The sequence below is a fragment of the Salvia hispanica genome, chromosome 3, assembly GCF_023119035.1.
Source record: "Salvia hispanica cultivar TCC Black 2014 chromosome 3, UniMelb_Shisp_WGS_1.0, whole genome shotgun sequence".
In the NCBI taxonomy this organism is placed as follows: Eukaryota; Viridiplantae; Streptophyta; class Magnoliopsida; order Lamiales; family Lamiaceae; genus Salvia; species Salvia hispanica.
Genome location: NC_062967.1, coordinates 21893256 through 21909143, shown reverse-complemented (window position 1 = coordinate 21909143; position 15888 = coordinate 21893256). Strand labels below are relative to the sequence as shown.

The following is a 15888-nucleotide window of genomic DNA, read 5'->3' as shown; positions in this document are numbered from 1 at the left end:
TCAACCTTCTCCTCTCATTAATAAAGTTTCTACAATCTCTTGGAGTTGCTCCTAAATTTTCAGGACCTCCGGATTGAACTTCTACCAACTTAATATTTTTGCAAACCCATATTCCCACCATGTCTTTTGCTTCCAATTGCCTCTTCATCCTCATAAACAAACTTCTATGACTTGCCATTAGAGCTGTAATATTTGGATCTAAATCATGATTGTGGCCCAATTTAACAGTAGTCGCCTTCCATTCACCAGAATCATGTTTAATGGCATTGATATGTGCCCAACAACCTGTTTTTTTGGTATGTTTCTTACAATCCAGTTTTCCAGCCCGATCACATGACATCACAATATACGTACTAATATTACTTCTACACATCATGACAAAACCTTGTTTTTTGGCAAATGAATTATATGCCTCATAGAGTCTCGTTTCAAAATCAAACATTATTCCTGATCTAGGACCGTCTCTAAGTAACTCATCAAATGTATCTTCATGTGAATCGTGCATGTTATCTAAATGCCACACAAATGATATACAAAAAAATTGAATAAAGTTGTGGGAGATTAATATGTGCACTCAATAATCAATAATATGAGAATGAGTTTTTAAGAACAAACAAATACCTTCTCGTATAGTCTCGTCTTGCGAACCTCCTTCATTGTCGGATCCAAACATGTCGTACAAAATATCATTGATGTTAGAATTAGCCATGGATATTGCTCAACTTTTTAGAGGATTCAAGCACTTCAAAAAATAAGTGTAAAAGTTATAACTAATGTTATATTTTGAATGTAACGGTGCTATGTTAAATAATGGAAAAAGTTTTCAAAGAAAAATTTTACATATCATAGAATTGAAATGCAACGTATCAATTCCATTCTAGTTAATAGAAATTTAATTAGTTGAAAAATTCATAAATAAATTTATGAAATTTGTCTAAATAAATGGTGATTGAAATTTAAAGGTATCCCTTCCATTTATAAATGATAATTTTTGTTAGATAGAAATTTTATTAGTCTTCAATATGAAATATTTCCTAAATCAATGGGGATTGAAATTTTAAGGTATCCCTTCCATTTTTAAATGATAAGTTTAGTTTAATGGAAATTTTATTAGTCATGAAATTTAATTTATGAAATTTTCCTAGATGAATGGGAATTCAAATTTGATGATATCACTTCGATAATAGTACTAGTTAAATAAAATTTTTATTGGTCAAGAAATTCAATTTTTATATTTTATTAAACGAATGAAAGTGTATTATTGTAGTGATTGTATATAATTTCATTTATACTGTATAATTTGAAACATAAAGGGATCATCTATATTTGAAAACTAAATAAATGGAAGCTTTTTAATTGCATTGATTGTATAGAATTTCATACCTTATGTAATTAATGCAATTTGGTAGTGTGTTGACTTTACAAATATAATAAAAGGATAGTTTAGTGAAGATATAATAGTTAATAAAAAGATCGGTTTAAATAAAAACCGGTTTAAAATATAGGTGTATATCGTATATACAATCTTTGTTAATACTCCCTCCGTCCATGATTAAGAGTCTCATTTCTAAATGGCGTGGATTTTAAGAAATGTTAAGAAAAGTGGATGGAAGAAAGTCAGTAGAATAGAGATCTCATTTGTATATATTAGTTTTAAATGATATGTGAGGAATGAGTTAGTGGAATGTGGGCCTCTTTACCATTTATGGTAATTATGAACCGGAACTTTTATTCGTGGACGGACCAAAATGAAAAAATGAGACTCTTATTCGTGGACGGGGGAGTATATCTTTAAAATTCTTATTTTAATGGCGAATATATGGTTTTACCAGGGATATCTATATTAAGGAAAGTTTTAAATGAAATTTTATTTTTGGTAGTGTTATTATTTCGAGTTGCATGGGATCTTTGTCCTATAATAGCTAATCAACATTTGGGCTCGAATGATACAGAGTTGGGCTTATTTCAAAGCTCTAACTTTTGGGCTTGTTGGCTTTGTTTTGTATGGTGTGAAAGGGACTTATTCCACCCATTAAGTTTTGTGATGCTGTGAATATTATACTAAAGAAAACTGCAGCTAAACAAACTGAAACGAATCCATATAATTTGAGGAGTAAAATTGTTAATGACGTATATTTTCCAAGTAAGTCTGTCTTGCAAGACCTTATTGAAGAAACAAAATGACCTTGAAAGTAAGAGGAGAACGAAATATAGAACTAGAGAGCAGAAATTTTAGTGTACATGCTTTCTCTCAAACTGCGACTCGTGACAGTGGGGGTCGAGCCAATCCCTGGTAGAATTCTTCGACACGTTCGCCTGCATTTTCCCTCCCTCACCTACAAGCTCCCTTAAACTGTCCACCTTATTCTCTCGCCCGCTTCCACTGTATACTCTATCGGCTTCCTTGAGTTTCTGCTTGAACTTCTGTTTGCGGCTAGAAGACTTCTGTTCCTGCTGTTTTACTTGAGATGGAGGAGCTCCATGTGGTCCGAGGTATATATGCTCTTCCTTTACAGCCTGCCAAAACGAGAGATGAGTATTCGAGATTCATTTCAAGCCCACAAACTGGATGCTTATGGTTGTATTCACTATATAGAAAATGATTAAGGATTTCATACTACAAGACCTTTTCTACTACCTCAACTTCGATCAGCTTAGTGTCTTCTACTTTTGGGATATCGGTTTTGTTTTGATCTGTATCTTCAATTTCCAAGCTTGGAATTACAAATCCATCAGTGTCTAAAAAAACCAGCAAAAATAGAACATTTTTAATATATTTCGAGTTGCAATTTTGCATTAGAATGAACATAAGAATCTATCATATAGCATACGACATGATGAAACAGAGATCGACTGACCAGCATTGCATACTAGTTAGTTATTTGCAAATTGCAGGTAAATATAAACCAGATCAGCTAAGGACATGACAGAACATACAAAATCCACCAAAATGTAGAACTCACAGAATCACGTGAGCAAAGATAGTATAACCAAATCACAAAACAAAATAGGTTGTCAATTATATCAGATACCAGTATGTTTATAGTATGCTAGACTTATCAAACTATCTTTTTAGTATGATATTAACACAATATCACTCTCAAACAAAACATATTTATATAATAGTACCACTCTTTATAGATGCATATAAGTCCACAATTACCAGACCCTTTCACGAATAGGATTAGGTTCAACCTGCTCCTCAAATTAGGATTACCAATTTGAAGTGTTCAATCAAAGTCTTCGTTAATCAGAATGATACTTAACAGCTTCTTACATATGTCGGCAATGATCAATAATTATGATAAGAACAAAAGATAGAACAACATTGTAACCAAAGGAAATATCCATTGAAGTTCAGGTTCATTCTTATTTCCAATCAATGACCTACTTGTTGCCATCCAAAGCATCAGCATCACTACTTAAACAGTAACAGAAACTGAAACAAGTAGTGAAGCATCATCCAACAAAATAAAAAGCACGCAGCAACAGAAGTTTGGCAGTGAAAACACAACCGAAATAACAACTCACAATAAACACTCTATCTCTGTCTCACATGTTTCACCAATCAACATGTATAAACACTCAGCAACTAGTATTCTCCAATTTAAACACGATCGCACAGAAAAGTAGCAATTTTCCCATTTAACGGAGGAAAAATTAATGGTAAACGAATAATCAGAAGTGGTAGATTACCCCACTCATCTTCGGCGGAAGAAGCGGATTGAGCGAGGGAAGGGTCCATTTAATGTTGCCAATCATCGATTTCCAATACAATCTCCGCCTTAGTTCAGATAAAAAGAGGGATGGAATCGAATTTGTTATCTGGAAAAAGAGGGACTTTAGAAGAATTGAGAGGGAAAAGGAAGGAAAAAAAAGCAGACGCCCCAAAACCCTAAACGCAGAGAAATGGGAGCTCGATTTCAATTTTCAAACCCAATATTTTACCCTTTTTGTGTTTTAAATTTTCTCTCGCTTCTTTGTGTTAAATTTTTCGTATTTCTTTTTTTCCTTTCGTTTTTTGTTTTTATTTGCATTTTTATTTATTAGTGTATATAGATTAAAAAAAATCTACTTATTCTTAAGTATTAAATTTGTTTTGCATATAATATTTGTAGTATTTTATTAAATCAAAATTCCTAGAATATAGCATAATAGTGTACTACTCCATATAAGGAAAAAATAAATATTTTTAAATTTAGTTCGTATATAAAATTTAAAATTTTTAATAAATCAGAAATTCAATTTACGTTGAATATATAATAAATGAATAAAAAGAAAGAAGGAAAGAATAGATTAAAAAGAAGAGATTTATGAATAGTTCGATGGTAATAATGAAGGATTATGACTGTTGTTTCATCGTAGGATAAAAGTTACTAACTTACTACTTCATATGGGGCATAGCTAAGAGACGGGGTGTTGTGGATACCATCAACCTTAACCATAGTCGATATGACTTTAAGACGAATTAGCAATTTGACTACAACATAATAATTACTCGCTCCGATCGTTATTATGAGTTCTATTTCTTGGCGGCACAAGTTTTAAGAAATGTTAAAAAAACTGAGTGCAAAAGAGTTAGTGGAATATGAGTCTCACTTACATATATTAGTTTTAAATGACATGTGAGTGAAATGAGTTAGTGAAATGTGAGACTATATTACCATTTATGGTAAAAATGAATCGGGACTTTTATTCGTGAATGAACCGGGACTTTTATTCGTGGACGGAGAGAGAGTATATGTCTATATCTGGTTATCTAAATCATTAGGTTGATAGTCTTTTATCAACTGAGGACTATAATGAGATAGTATGTTCTTTAATTTTGACCATAAGATCTCAATAATTGTAAGTATTTATAACATTTACTAAATACTTAAATTATGGGCGTAATCTGTCAATGTTTTGAAATATCAGTCAACCTTTGACATTTTATACAAAACTCTTCTTTAACCAATTGAGTTGTTTTAAACAACTTTTCCACTACAAGATGTGCAAAATAATTCAATTGGACTTGTGATGTTATCCTTCTATCCAATAATAGATATAACATTCAGATCGACACGTGATTTTATGAGATGTTATTTTACGTATGAAGTGATAAGAACATATATATTTTTATATATTGATGTGATAGAGAACTTTTTATTAAAAAATGTGACATATTTTATAGGACAAATTAAAATGTGACATCTATTATGAGACAGAAGAAGTACTATTTTGGAATTTTGATAAAACATTACTCATTTGAGAGTAAATATATACTCCTTGAATTAATAATAGTTAAATTTTAAGCTTATCACATATTGAATTCACTAATCCTTGTTCTCCTCTAAAGATCTAAATAATCAACATTTTAAAAGTCAAAATACATATTTATTCTTTTAATTTCATAGAAAATTTATAAGAAAATGTAGTTAATAGACTCGAGCTAGGTTTGAGTTGTCTTTCTTGTATCCAATTTTTATACTTCCTTCATTTAGCCTCAAGTAATACACTCCTTTGGATATAAGATTTAAGAAAAAAGATGTTTGGTAGGCCAAGTGAAGAGAGAACAAAATAGAGAAGAAAAAAAAGTCATTTTTTGCCAGAAAAGAAAGTGCATAACTTTAGTTAGGGCGATCCAAAATTAAATGAGAATCACTTACAGTGGGACCGCGGGAGTACTATTTATAGCATTATGGATAGAGGAAATCGATTTATAATAGTAAAACCAACAATCTATTAGAAATTATTTCATAAAATTGAAAATTATATTTCTTCTAAAAAAAAACATAAATCAAAACAATAATTCAAGCCTCGAGGAATACTAAACTAAGACAATGAAGCCAAAAGAAAATTCCATTGAAAAAACATCAATTAGGTTTCTTAATCTCTGAAGGTCCGTCCTCCCCCATCTCTTATAATGGATGTCGGTGGGTTGGTCTACCACTTGCTTTTGATTACTTCCTTGCAATTTGCATTTTGTCATCATGGCACTACAATCATTAATTTTTTTCATTTCTTGAACGAAAGTTGAAGGAAAATGGTATAGCGGCCATCTGTATTTCATGAACTTGTTGCATTCACTCCTCACATTTTTGTAGTTTCATAACAAGTTCGATCATATTTAGAGCATTCCCATCCGTGCTCTTAAATAAGAGCATGGAGGTAGGCTCGGACCCACTTTTACTCCTTGTCCTTAGGCAAGAGCACAACACCCACATCCGTATTCTTCCGCATAGACAAGCTCAAGGGTCCCACTATTCTATTATTCAATTTAAATACTTCAATTACTAAACATTTCTATAATATAAAAATACATTAAAATATGAAAATTACATAATTAAATCATAAAAAATAAAAATTACATAATTAAAACCGTAAAAAATAAAAATACATAATAAAAATGTAAATTTTGGGGGAAAAAAATTGAAAAATAAATTAAAAGTGTGTAGAAAACGGATATAATTTTGAAAAGTGGGAAAATAATTTTTTATTTTAAAAATGATTTTTTAAATTAAAATTCGAATTTTAATTTTTAAAAAAAAAAAAACGAAATTGTCGTTGGCCAATCGCTTGCTGCCACGACATCCTGCTCAGCGGCACGGGCGTGCTCTTATGCTCTTGCCCTGCCGCTGGCAAGGACGGACAGCTCGCAGCAGCGGACGAGCGGCGTCCTCGCCGCTGGCAAGGACGGACAAGAGCCCGCTGCGGATGCTCTTATACTTGTATTTTGACATGATGCACATCTAGAACTTGTTATAGATGTCCGGTGAGGAGTTGAGAAGGATATCAACATCAGAAGTTGGGTTAATTGGCTCCAAATTCGCATTTGGCTCCCCTGATAATGAATTGATTGTGTTGTTGGTCGCTGTAGTTGGGGGAGCGGAAGCTGGTGGCATGATCTTGTGTCGAGCCGCCTCCCGTTTCACCCATCCACATGTGGCTTCGACTGAGGGGAGATGTGTCTCCTTGAGAATGTCCCGTCGGATAATGTCATAACAGTTGTTCAAGCTGACTATGAATTTGAAAAACCGTCTAGTGCATGTGTGTCGTCGAAACTGACCGACTCTTTTATTAGAAATGAGTCACTCACCCCTTAAAAGGCCTCATAAGGGGGAGAGTTATTCACACTTATATAGGTGAGCTAGGATCGTTACTAAGCCGATGTGAGACAAGATATTAGAATTTTAACATCTTTGGTTGCAACAATCAACTGAACGACTTTGACACTAGTCGATGTTGATCCACAGTAATATTTCTCTAAACTAAGGTATCTTTATGTGATTGTATTTGCCTTTTCATTCAATTGTCGTATAGTACTAGTTATGGATCCGCCAAGCTTTCAAATATCACAGTGAGACTTTCTCAAATTGCCTTCAAGGTTTAGTGATGGGCGAAGTGCGCAATAGTGTTTGTTTCTATGACATCGACAATCAACGAGAAGACTATAAGGTTTGTATCTTCCCATTCGGCATAACCTTCGTTCTCCGGTTCTGGCGATGCCGGAATTCTAGTGATATGTTGGTAAGTTCCCTTGCTTCCAATTACTACTTTCATAGGCCTTGCCAAAAGTGGGTAATTATTTCCATTAAGTTTGAAAGCCATAGTGGCTTTTTTACTAGTTCTCAATCTGTTAGGTTAGTTGACAAACTCTTAGGCTATTTTTATCGTCTGTATTTGACATTTTTGGTCAATAATTAATGTCTTTCCTACTCGGATGCAATAATAATATTAGTATGAAATTTATGTTCTTGATGGATTATTGGAAAGATGATTTACATGCCTTTTATAAGTTGGATACACAATATACAAGAGATTTATTTTTTTCTAACACGACAATAATATATAATTTAAGCTAGTAAAAAATTAAGTAGTACAATTATTAATTAATTTTGTAATTAAAATATTGTAATTTTATTTTATTTTACTAATAGTTTAAAAAACAGCTCTATATAAATAAAAAGATTCGAAAATATATACAAATCAATATAGATAGATCATAGAATAAACCGAGTACACTACTATTTATATGGAAAGTAGGCAAAACAATTCTCTCCGCTCCACTGAAGATGATCCATTCTTTTTTTTTGTCTCAACTAAGCTGATCTATTACTAAAAATGTAAATATCATTATTTCTACTTTATTATCTTTGCTATTACTTTATTCTTTCGATTCAATTTACAAAATTAAATTACATAAAATCACATGTCACTCATGATGATGAATTTTGATGAGATAGAGGAAGTAGCTGATTCTGTACAACATTGCTTCCAGCGTAGTAGCTCTGGTGTAATACACCGATGAACAGTGGAATACTTGAGTGAATTTCAGGCATTAAGACTACCCCCATCGGTGACTATGGGATGGGGGTGGGGCATATAGGACAAAATAGGGAGTATTAAAAATAAACCAAAAATAAAATTGCCCAACCCAACCCCCATTTTCATGGCTTGTCAGCCGGCCCACCCAAAAATGAAGGCCAAATGACACTTGTCAACTTTTTATTGGTTTCATGTATTACTATTTTTACATTTTTTATTTACTATTAATTATTGATTATCACTATTTTATTTAATAATGTACATGTCTTAGAATTGTAATCTATAAATATGAAATCTAAATACTTTTGAATGTTTTGAATATTGTGAATTTATGAAATTTTTATTACTTTAAGTGATTAATTTTAATTTATTTAATTACTATTATTTTTGTCTTTATATATCATTTCTTTGTATTTTGGTTTGTTTATTTCTATGATCATATTATATTTTTTAATGTGTGTAATTTATTATTATATTGTGCTTTAATTATTTGAATATCTAATATTTTTTGTTTTAAATTTGAATCATATACTTTTTTATTATAATTTGTAGACATTATTTAATATATTTAAATTAATTATAAATCAAAATATTAATATAAAATATATGAAAAAGAAAATATTGGGTTGGGTTGGGTTGGGGTCACTGATGGAAGTAAAAAAGTTGATGGGTGTTGAATTGAGTGAGGGTTGTGTATGTGGAGGATAGAAAAATGAATATTTTATTAAAAAGTTGATTGGGATTGGGTTGGGTGAGTGTCACGAATGGAGATAGTCTAACGGTCAACCTTTATCAAAATGAAATCGGACAAAATTAAAGTGTCAGGAAATAAAAAGAAAAACTATGAAAATGAGTTCCTCAATTTGGCTGCCTAATGCCTATACTATAAGTCAAGTCAAACGATCCAACAATTTATCATACTGAGAGAATATGTAATCTCAGCCGTCCGTCAAATCCCATCTCGTCCGTCGATTCCATTCTTTTCAGAATCCCGCTCAGTGTCACATCCTACGTGGCTTTAAACTGGGTTTAAAATCCGGATTTGAAGTCCGCAGTTAAAATTCTTTGCCCGAAAATGTAAAACGAAATCAGACGGACAAAAGAAATTCTAAAAATATCAGTGGGGAGTGAGCAGAGCTGCAACGGCAAGACTCTTTTCAAGTTGAGCTTCTCAATTTCTGTAAGTTATGCTTTAGCTTTCGCCGTTTTCTCTTGTAATTCATGAATCACGGAACTTAATTTGGGTTGTAGTTATGTTTTGCTACCCTTAATTGAGTTGAATTTGATGCCTTCCCAGGTTAGGGTTTCGTCTTCTTGTATGTGAATTACGAGTTATATCTTGCAATTTTGCTGCTTTCCTTGACAATTGTTGTTCTACTTATTCGTTTTAATTCATAGATCTTTCAGAGAGCCTTTAAAATCATGAAGCTTGAAACTTTTATTCATAACGACTCTGTTGCGAAGTTCTGTAAAATTGTCTAATTTTAGTTGCACATGGGGTGCTGTAGATTGGTTTAGCGGACAATAAGGTTTCGGAAAGTTACGGAATTGGGACTTGCGGCTTGATGGGTGAGGAAGGTGCGGTGTCGGAAAAGGTCGAGCCTGTGGGTAATGGGAAGGTGGAGGTTCTTGAAAAGGCCAATGTGGAGGGTAAGGCTGAGGCTGTAGAAGATAACAAAGGAGAGCAGCCTGATACGGTGACAGAAATGGAAGAGGATAAACCAGATGAGGAGAAAACTGAGGCTCAGCAAATGGATGTCGATAAAGAAGAGGCCAATGGGGAGAAGGCAGAGGGGGAAACGGTAACAATAGAAGGAGGAGCTGAAGAAACTGAGAAGCAAGAAGCTGAAGCTGATGAAGAAAAGGAAGAAACTTTGAAAGATGATGGGGGAAAGGAAGAAGTGAAGGATGAAAAAATGGCGGAAGAGGCTGAGGAGGATACTGAAAAGGTGACGGAGGAGAAGGTTGGGGAAGATGATGGATCTAAAGACGTGGAAGATAAGCCGGAGGAGCTGAAGGAAGGGAAAGGCTCGAAAAAACGCCCTAGATCGAAGACTGGTGGTCGGAGAAGTGACAAGACTACAAAAAAGGAACCTGTAGAGGTGAAGAAGGAGACTGAAAAGGTGGAGAAGGAGCAGAAAACCCCAACTCCGAAAAAGACAAAAGAACCTAAAACCTCAGTGGTGAAAAAGGAAATTGAGCCCAAGACACCCTCGGCTTTTTCTCTTGAGCGTCCTGTGCGTGAAAGGAAATCTGTGGAAAGGTTGGTGGCTACTATTGAGAAGGATGCCTCCAAGGATTTTCGTATTGAAAAGGTGCAGCCTTTAAGATCTTAGCTTGTTTTCAACTTTCTTATTTTCTAGTTTAGTTGCTACTGTATTTAAGTATTAACTTGGTGTGCTTTTTTTTCAGGGTCGTGGAACTGCGCTGAAAGATATTCCAAATGGTACTATGTTTGACTAACTTCTTTGCCTCCTCAACACATACTTTTAAATGTTATGCCAAATTGCCAATTGTATGCATGTTACTCTCAAAGGATTATGGTTGAAAGTTGTGCTCAAAATATATTTTGATTCTGGCCACTTCTTGTTACTTTCCTTCATTGAGTTTTAAAAGAACCACTGAATAGTGCGTGCTTAATTATCTGAGTTACAAAGTGATCAAAATGTTAAGAATATACCACGTTTGATCTCATATGAATATGCTTTTCCGTTGAGTGTACAAGTTTTGGTGATTTTGTTTCTTTCTATGCTCCAAAATGTTTGAAGTTCTCTAAGCAATATTGCTGCTCAATTTATTTTATTTTATTTATGTACTTCAATTTATGCTGCCTCAAAGTGTGTGTGTATTACATACCTTAAATTCCTGTTTGGTATTTATAGGATATGAGTCATATGACAATATGACATAGAAGGTCTACCGTTCTAGCTTCATGAATGAATTTTTTAATATTCTTGACCTTGATTTTCATTCAGTGGCGTACAAATTGTCAAGAAAGAAGACTGAAGAGACTTTTAAAGTGCTGCATACTATACTCTTTGGAAGGAGAGGAAAGGTAAGGCATCTTATGTGTTTAATTTCAGATGCGCTTTGTATTAGTTAATTCACCAGTGCTTATCTTATCTGCACTTGAACTACATTAAGAAATCTTATGAGCTTTATCCAGGTCATGAATTCCATTAGATTGTAGAATTTTGTTTCATAGATTTCAAAGTATATCTAGCAGATTCATAGTAGCATGCTATTTGTGATAATTTAGCACTTATGCATCACCACCATGAATAACTGTTGTTCTGTCAATTTCCAATTTATTCTTGGAATAAAACATGTTTCAAGCACAAGAGATAATAAAGGTGATGTAGGGTTTTTCTTCACTCACAACTTTCTGTACTTCAAGCTATTATTCCTGGCATTGGAAATATTTTTTCTTTTTTAATGCTTACTATAGACATTTGACTTGTCCAGGCTGCTCAAGTGAAACACAACATTTCGAGATTTTCTGGATTTGTTTGGCATGATAATGAGGTAAGAGAAACTCTTGACTTTCTGTTGAATTGCAGATTCTCTTTTGTTTCCCCTTCTAATGATTTAACTTTTAGATTTTGAAATGAAAACTTTGTAGGAAAAGCAAATGAGCAAAGTCAAAGAAAAACTTGACAAGTTTGTCAAGGAGAAATTAATAGAGTTCTGTGATGTCCTTGATATTCCAATTTCAAAGACTAGTGCGAAGAAGGTCTGCTCATACATCACTTTGTCTTTGATAACATAAATGTCTTTGCTTGCATGTTATGTGTCTTTCCATATTAACTTTAATTACATATTCTCAGGAAGATATCATTGTAAAGCTGATGGAATTCTTTATGGAACCTCATGCTACAACCTCTGATTTGCTTGCTGAAAAAGAGCAGGTTTGTCACTTTATTAACTTTCCTAAATATACTGTGACCATGTTAGTTTCTTCCTCAACGTGGCCTAAATATTGGAATCCTTTTCATGCATTTTACAACTAAGGGAACGAAGAGAAAGAGGAGTAGCAAACCAGCATCAGGAAGTGCTACACCAACTAAAGGTTCAGTAAAGGTACTTTTGTTTTGCTCTTTGTAATTTTCTGGTCAAAGGTTGAATTATTTACTTGAAGGTACCGCTGCAACTATGCAGTCTTGTGTGTGTGTGATAGAAGTAAAGGCTGACGAACAAAAACATAAACTGGAAACAAACTCTAAGATTGAAAGAACACGGACATAAACTGGAAATAACTGAATGGAATTTATCGTACTTAAAGAAATACTAGAAAATAATCCTCACGCCTGAAGCCACCATCTAATACCGTTCTATCTCTGTTCTTTTCCCATGATGCTCACTAATAAGACGCATCCTTTATCCAGAAAATTATATTGAATCCTACTTGTGATCAGAAAAGAAAAGTGATCCTAATTAAAACAATTAACTAAACTTGAAAATAAATAAGAAAAAATCAAATCATAATTATATAAGGAAGTAAGTCATAAAGAAGATAAATATGCAAATCCCCTCCAAATCACTATATGCATATCTGTATCAATTGTTGATGTTGTACATTGAGCACTGCTTTTTTCTATAGCCAAGTCAAACTCTTGAAATCAGATCTTATATGGCCAAGTTCACTTTTCCCTTGCACCACGATAGGTTTTTAGGCAGTAGTTTCTTTCTCATTCATATGCTGATGCTTTGCTTGATTATTGTTTTATTGATGAGCTTAAAATTGTGTTCGAGCATGTAGTTACTTGCAGTTTGTGGTCCTAGTTAGTAAGTATACACAAACAATACAAAAATGTTATTTCACTCTTGAGTGAAGATCATGTAATTGCCTGCAGTTTTTGGTCCAAAGTAGTAGTAATACAAACAATCCAAAAATGTATTACACTCTTTACTTTTGAGAGAGAAATTTTCTGGGTCTTTTAATAGTAATGCAACTCATTTCTCTAACAGAAGGAGTGGAGTTGAATGAATAGTAGATGATGTGGCTGCTACATTATTATTACCAGATGATGTAGATAACCTTGTGCTTAACGTTTAAGTTTAAGTTTAAGTTTTCATTCCTATTGAATTGCAAATTTCAAATTGGCAAGGTGACAAGGTCAATGAATCATGACAGAAATTAGAAAGTATGAAAAGAATTGATGTGCAATTTTCAAATTGGCAATACCAATTTTCAATTATATGTGAAACTTGGCTGTTAAATTGGGTTGAAGAAGGTAACCAAGTTAAAAATGTTGTTGACCATGATGTGTGGAGCCATGCTAGTACATCATACTCATCTTTCTTATCAGTTTTGGTGAATATAATTTTCAGAGTCGAAAGAAAGTTGAGAGTGATTCTAAAAAACGTGGGGAGGCAAAGGTCACTTCTCCTGAATCAGAAGATGAATCTGATGAAGATAAAGGGGAAGATACAAATGGTGCTCAGGACAGATCAGAAGAGATGTCTGATCAAGCTCCAAGCGAGGGGAAAGGAAGTGAATCTGAAGAGGAGTCAGATGAGGACAAAGGAAAGAAGAAGGCAAGTTCTGCAAAGTCTTCTATAAAGAAGGGCTCTTCTGATAAACCCAAGACAAAGAAAGTGACAATCTCTAAAAAGACCAGTCCCCCACCCAAGAAATTACCAGCAAAATCACCGGACAGCTCTAAAATCAAGAACGACTCGTGTGCAAAGAAATCTTCAGTTAAAAAGAAGGATGAAGCAGTGAAGAAGTCATCAATCCCAAAGAAGTCACCATCAAATGACAGCCTTGGTAAGTCACCATCAATTCCCCTTCCATCTGTTATGTGCTGATGTGTTGCACAGGTTGAGAGCCCTTGTAACGAGTCAGTTTTCTGAAGTTCATTTTGTTTTGTTCAAACACAGGGAAGAAAGTTCTGAAAGTGAAACAGAAGCCCAAGGAAGAGACTCTAGACCCAAGTGATGATGATCTTAGAAACTCAATCTGTAAGATCCTCAAGAAGGTCGATTTCAATACGGTGAGTTCTGAAATATTAGCTCCACCTTTGTTTATTTTCTGTTTGCTGGTTAAAAGGAAAGAGGTCGGAGAAGGCATACACATGATATATCCACACATGATCTGCATTGAGGTCCAACCTAATAATGGGTGCATGTCCTACAAACCTGTAGTCTATTCCGTTCTCTCTTGGATAAAGTTATAATCTCATATTCTAGTACTAGGTTGAATATTGCTGGTTTGGCGTGCATAGGTCACTTTAGTGGCAATAATGGGTTGACATGTTTAATGCAGTCTATTTTTTGCTGTACGGTTGAGTTAGTCCTCTTCTTTGATACACCTGATATGCTCTTTCTTGCAGGCTACATTCACCGACATTTTGAAGTTGCTTGGTAAGCTCTCGCATTTATCTCAGTTATGTTTGGTTTTCCTAGTGCTTGATGATATTAGGATCCGTAACAAGATTTTGACCATTTCAGCAAAGGAGTTCAGCACTGATCTGGCAGCGAGGAAGTCAACAGTAAAGCTGATGATTCAGGAAGAGCTGACAAAGCTAGCCGATGCTGATGGTGATGATGAAGGTGAAGAGGAGGATGAAGGAAATGTGGAGAAGGACGAAAAAGCTCCTTCCAGTAAAGGTGTCAAGGCAACGTAGTGTACACACTAACAAAATACCCTTATCTGTAGTTGTGTTGTTGTAATGTATCAGTGTTCCTGTTATGGATCGAGGCAGCTGTAATTAATTAACGTTAGCTATAGCATTGTTAATTGCTTACCCAGCTTCCTTAGTTGTTCAGACAATTTAACTGGTCAAGCTTGTTATGTAAACTGTGATAAATTCTTCCCCTTTTGAATTTATTAGGACAATTTTTTTTTGCTGTCACTGCATGCACTCTCGGACGTATATTTGAAGATCTATACATATTGGAGCTATTACATTTGGGACGAATGTGCCTCATTTGGGCAAAAGCGTCTCGACCTGCTGAGTATTTCGTCTTGACGTGACTTCGAAGGTGCCAATGTGCCATACCATCTCTTTTGTACATGAGAGGGCTAGGAGAGTTAAAGTAGGGGACTCAAATATTTCTATTGTTGTCTTGGATCCAAAATTCTACAAACAATGCTGTAATATTGCAGTAGTTGTAGTTTTAGTAACAATAACTAAATTTGCTGTGGTGCTCTGAAAATACACATCAGATTCCTTGGAGCTATGACAAACATAATTGAATGAACCATCCATTGCACACATCTTCCACAAAAATTGAACACAAAAACTAAATGAAAACAACAATTCCATAACAATCAACAATTGTAACATCTACTCCATCGCTTTTGTTGCCACGCCACCACCACCACTACAAACAAACAGTCCAAAACACACCCTCTGCAAAGGGCATGATTGCGAGGAGTGGTGGCAACGCTCCTCACGACGAGCTCTTCACAGTGATTTCGCAGAAGAGTTTGAGAGAGAGGGATCAAGAATAACAATTTCAACATGGGTCAATTTAATCTATGGCTTTTTTCACTTATTAGTACTCCCCTTGTTCCAGTGGCGAACGCAGGACTTGGGGGTCCAAATTACTATTAATAGTTGCATAGTATTTTTT

At 34.2% G+C, this 15888-nt stretch overlaps 2 protein-coding genes across 4 annotated transcripts; one reads left to right on the top strand and one right to left on the bottom strand.

Moving 5' to 3' along the window:
• Positions 1-2078: 2078 nt before the first annotated feature.
• Positions 2079-3938, bottom strand: LOC125211994. 3 transcript variants are annotated; one of them, XM_048111985.1, is made up of 3 exons: positions 3697-3938; positions 2627-2739; positions 2079-2517 (listed from the first exon to the last, which is right to left on the bottom strand). In XM_048111985.1, exons 1-3 carry the CDS (start codon positions 3743-3745, stop codon positions 2233-2235), a joined length of 447 nt encoding a protein of 148 aa, XP_047967942.1. In that variant the 5' UTR covers positions 3746-3938; the 3' UTR covers positions 2079-2232. The 3 variants fall into 3 exon arrangements, with proteins under 3 accessions (XP_047967942.1, XP_047967943.1, XP_047967944.1); XM_048111986.1 differs by having other exon boundaries at positions 2639-2739; positions 3697-3935; XM_048111987.1 differs by lacking the exon at positions 2627-2739.
• Positions 3939-9365: 5427 nt separating this feature from the next.
• Positions 9366-15164, top strand: LOC125213446 (DEK domain-containing chromatin-associated protein 4-like). The gene is made up of 12 exons (XM_048114002.1): positions 9366-9487; positions 9816-10622; positions 10720-10753; positions 11283-11362; positions 11773-11832; positions 11930-12040; positions 12135-12215; positions 12319-12387; positions 13639-14077; positions 14191-14303; positions 14643-14673; positions 14761-15164. Exons 2-12 carry the CDS (start codon positions 9873-9875, stop codon positions 14934-14936), a joined length of 1944 nt encoding a protein of 647 aa, XP_047969959.1. The 5' UTR covers positions 9366-9487; positions 9816-9872; the 3' UTR covers positions 14937-15164.
• Positions 15165-15888: the final 724 nt, after the last annotated feature.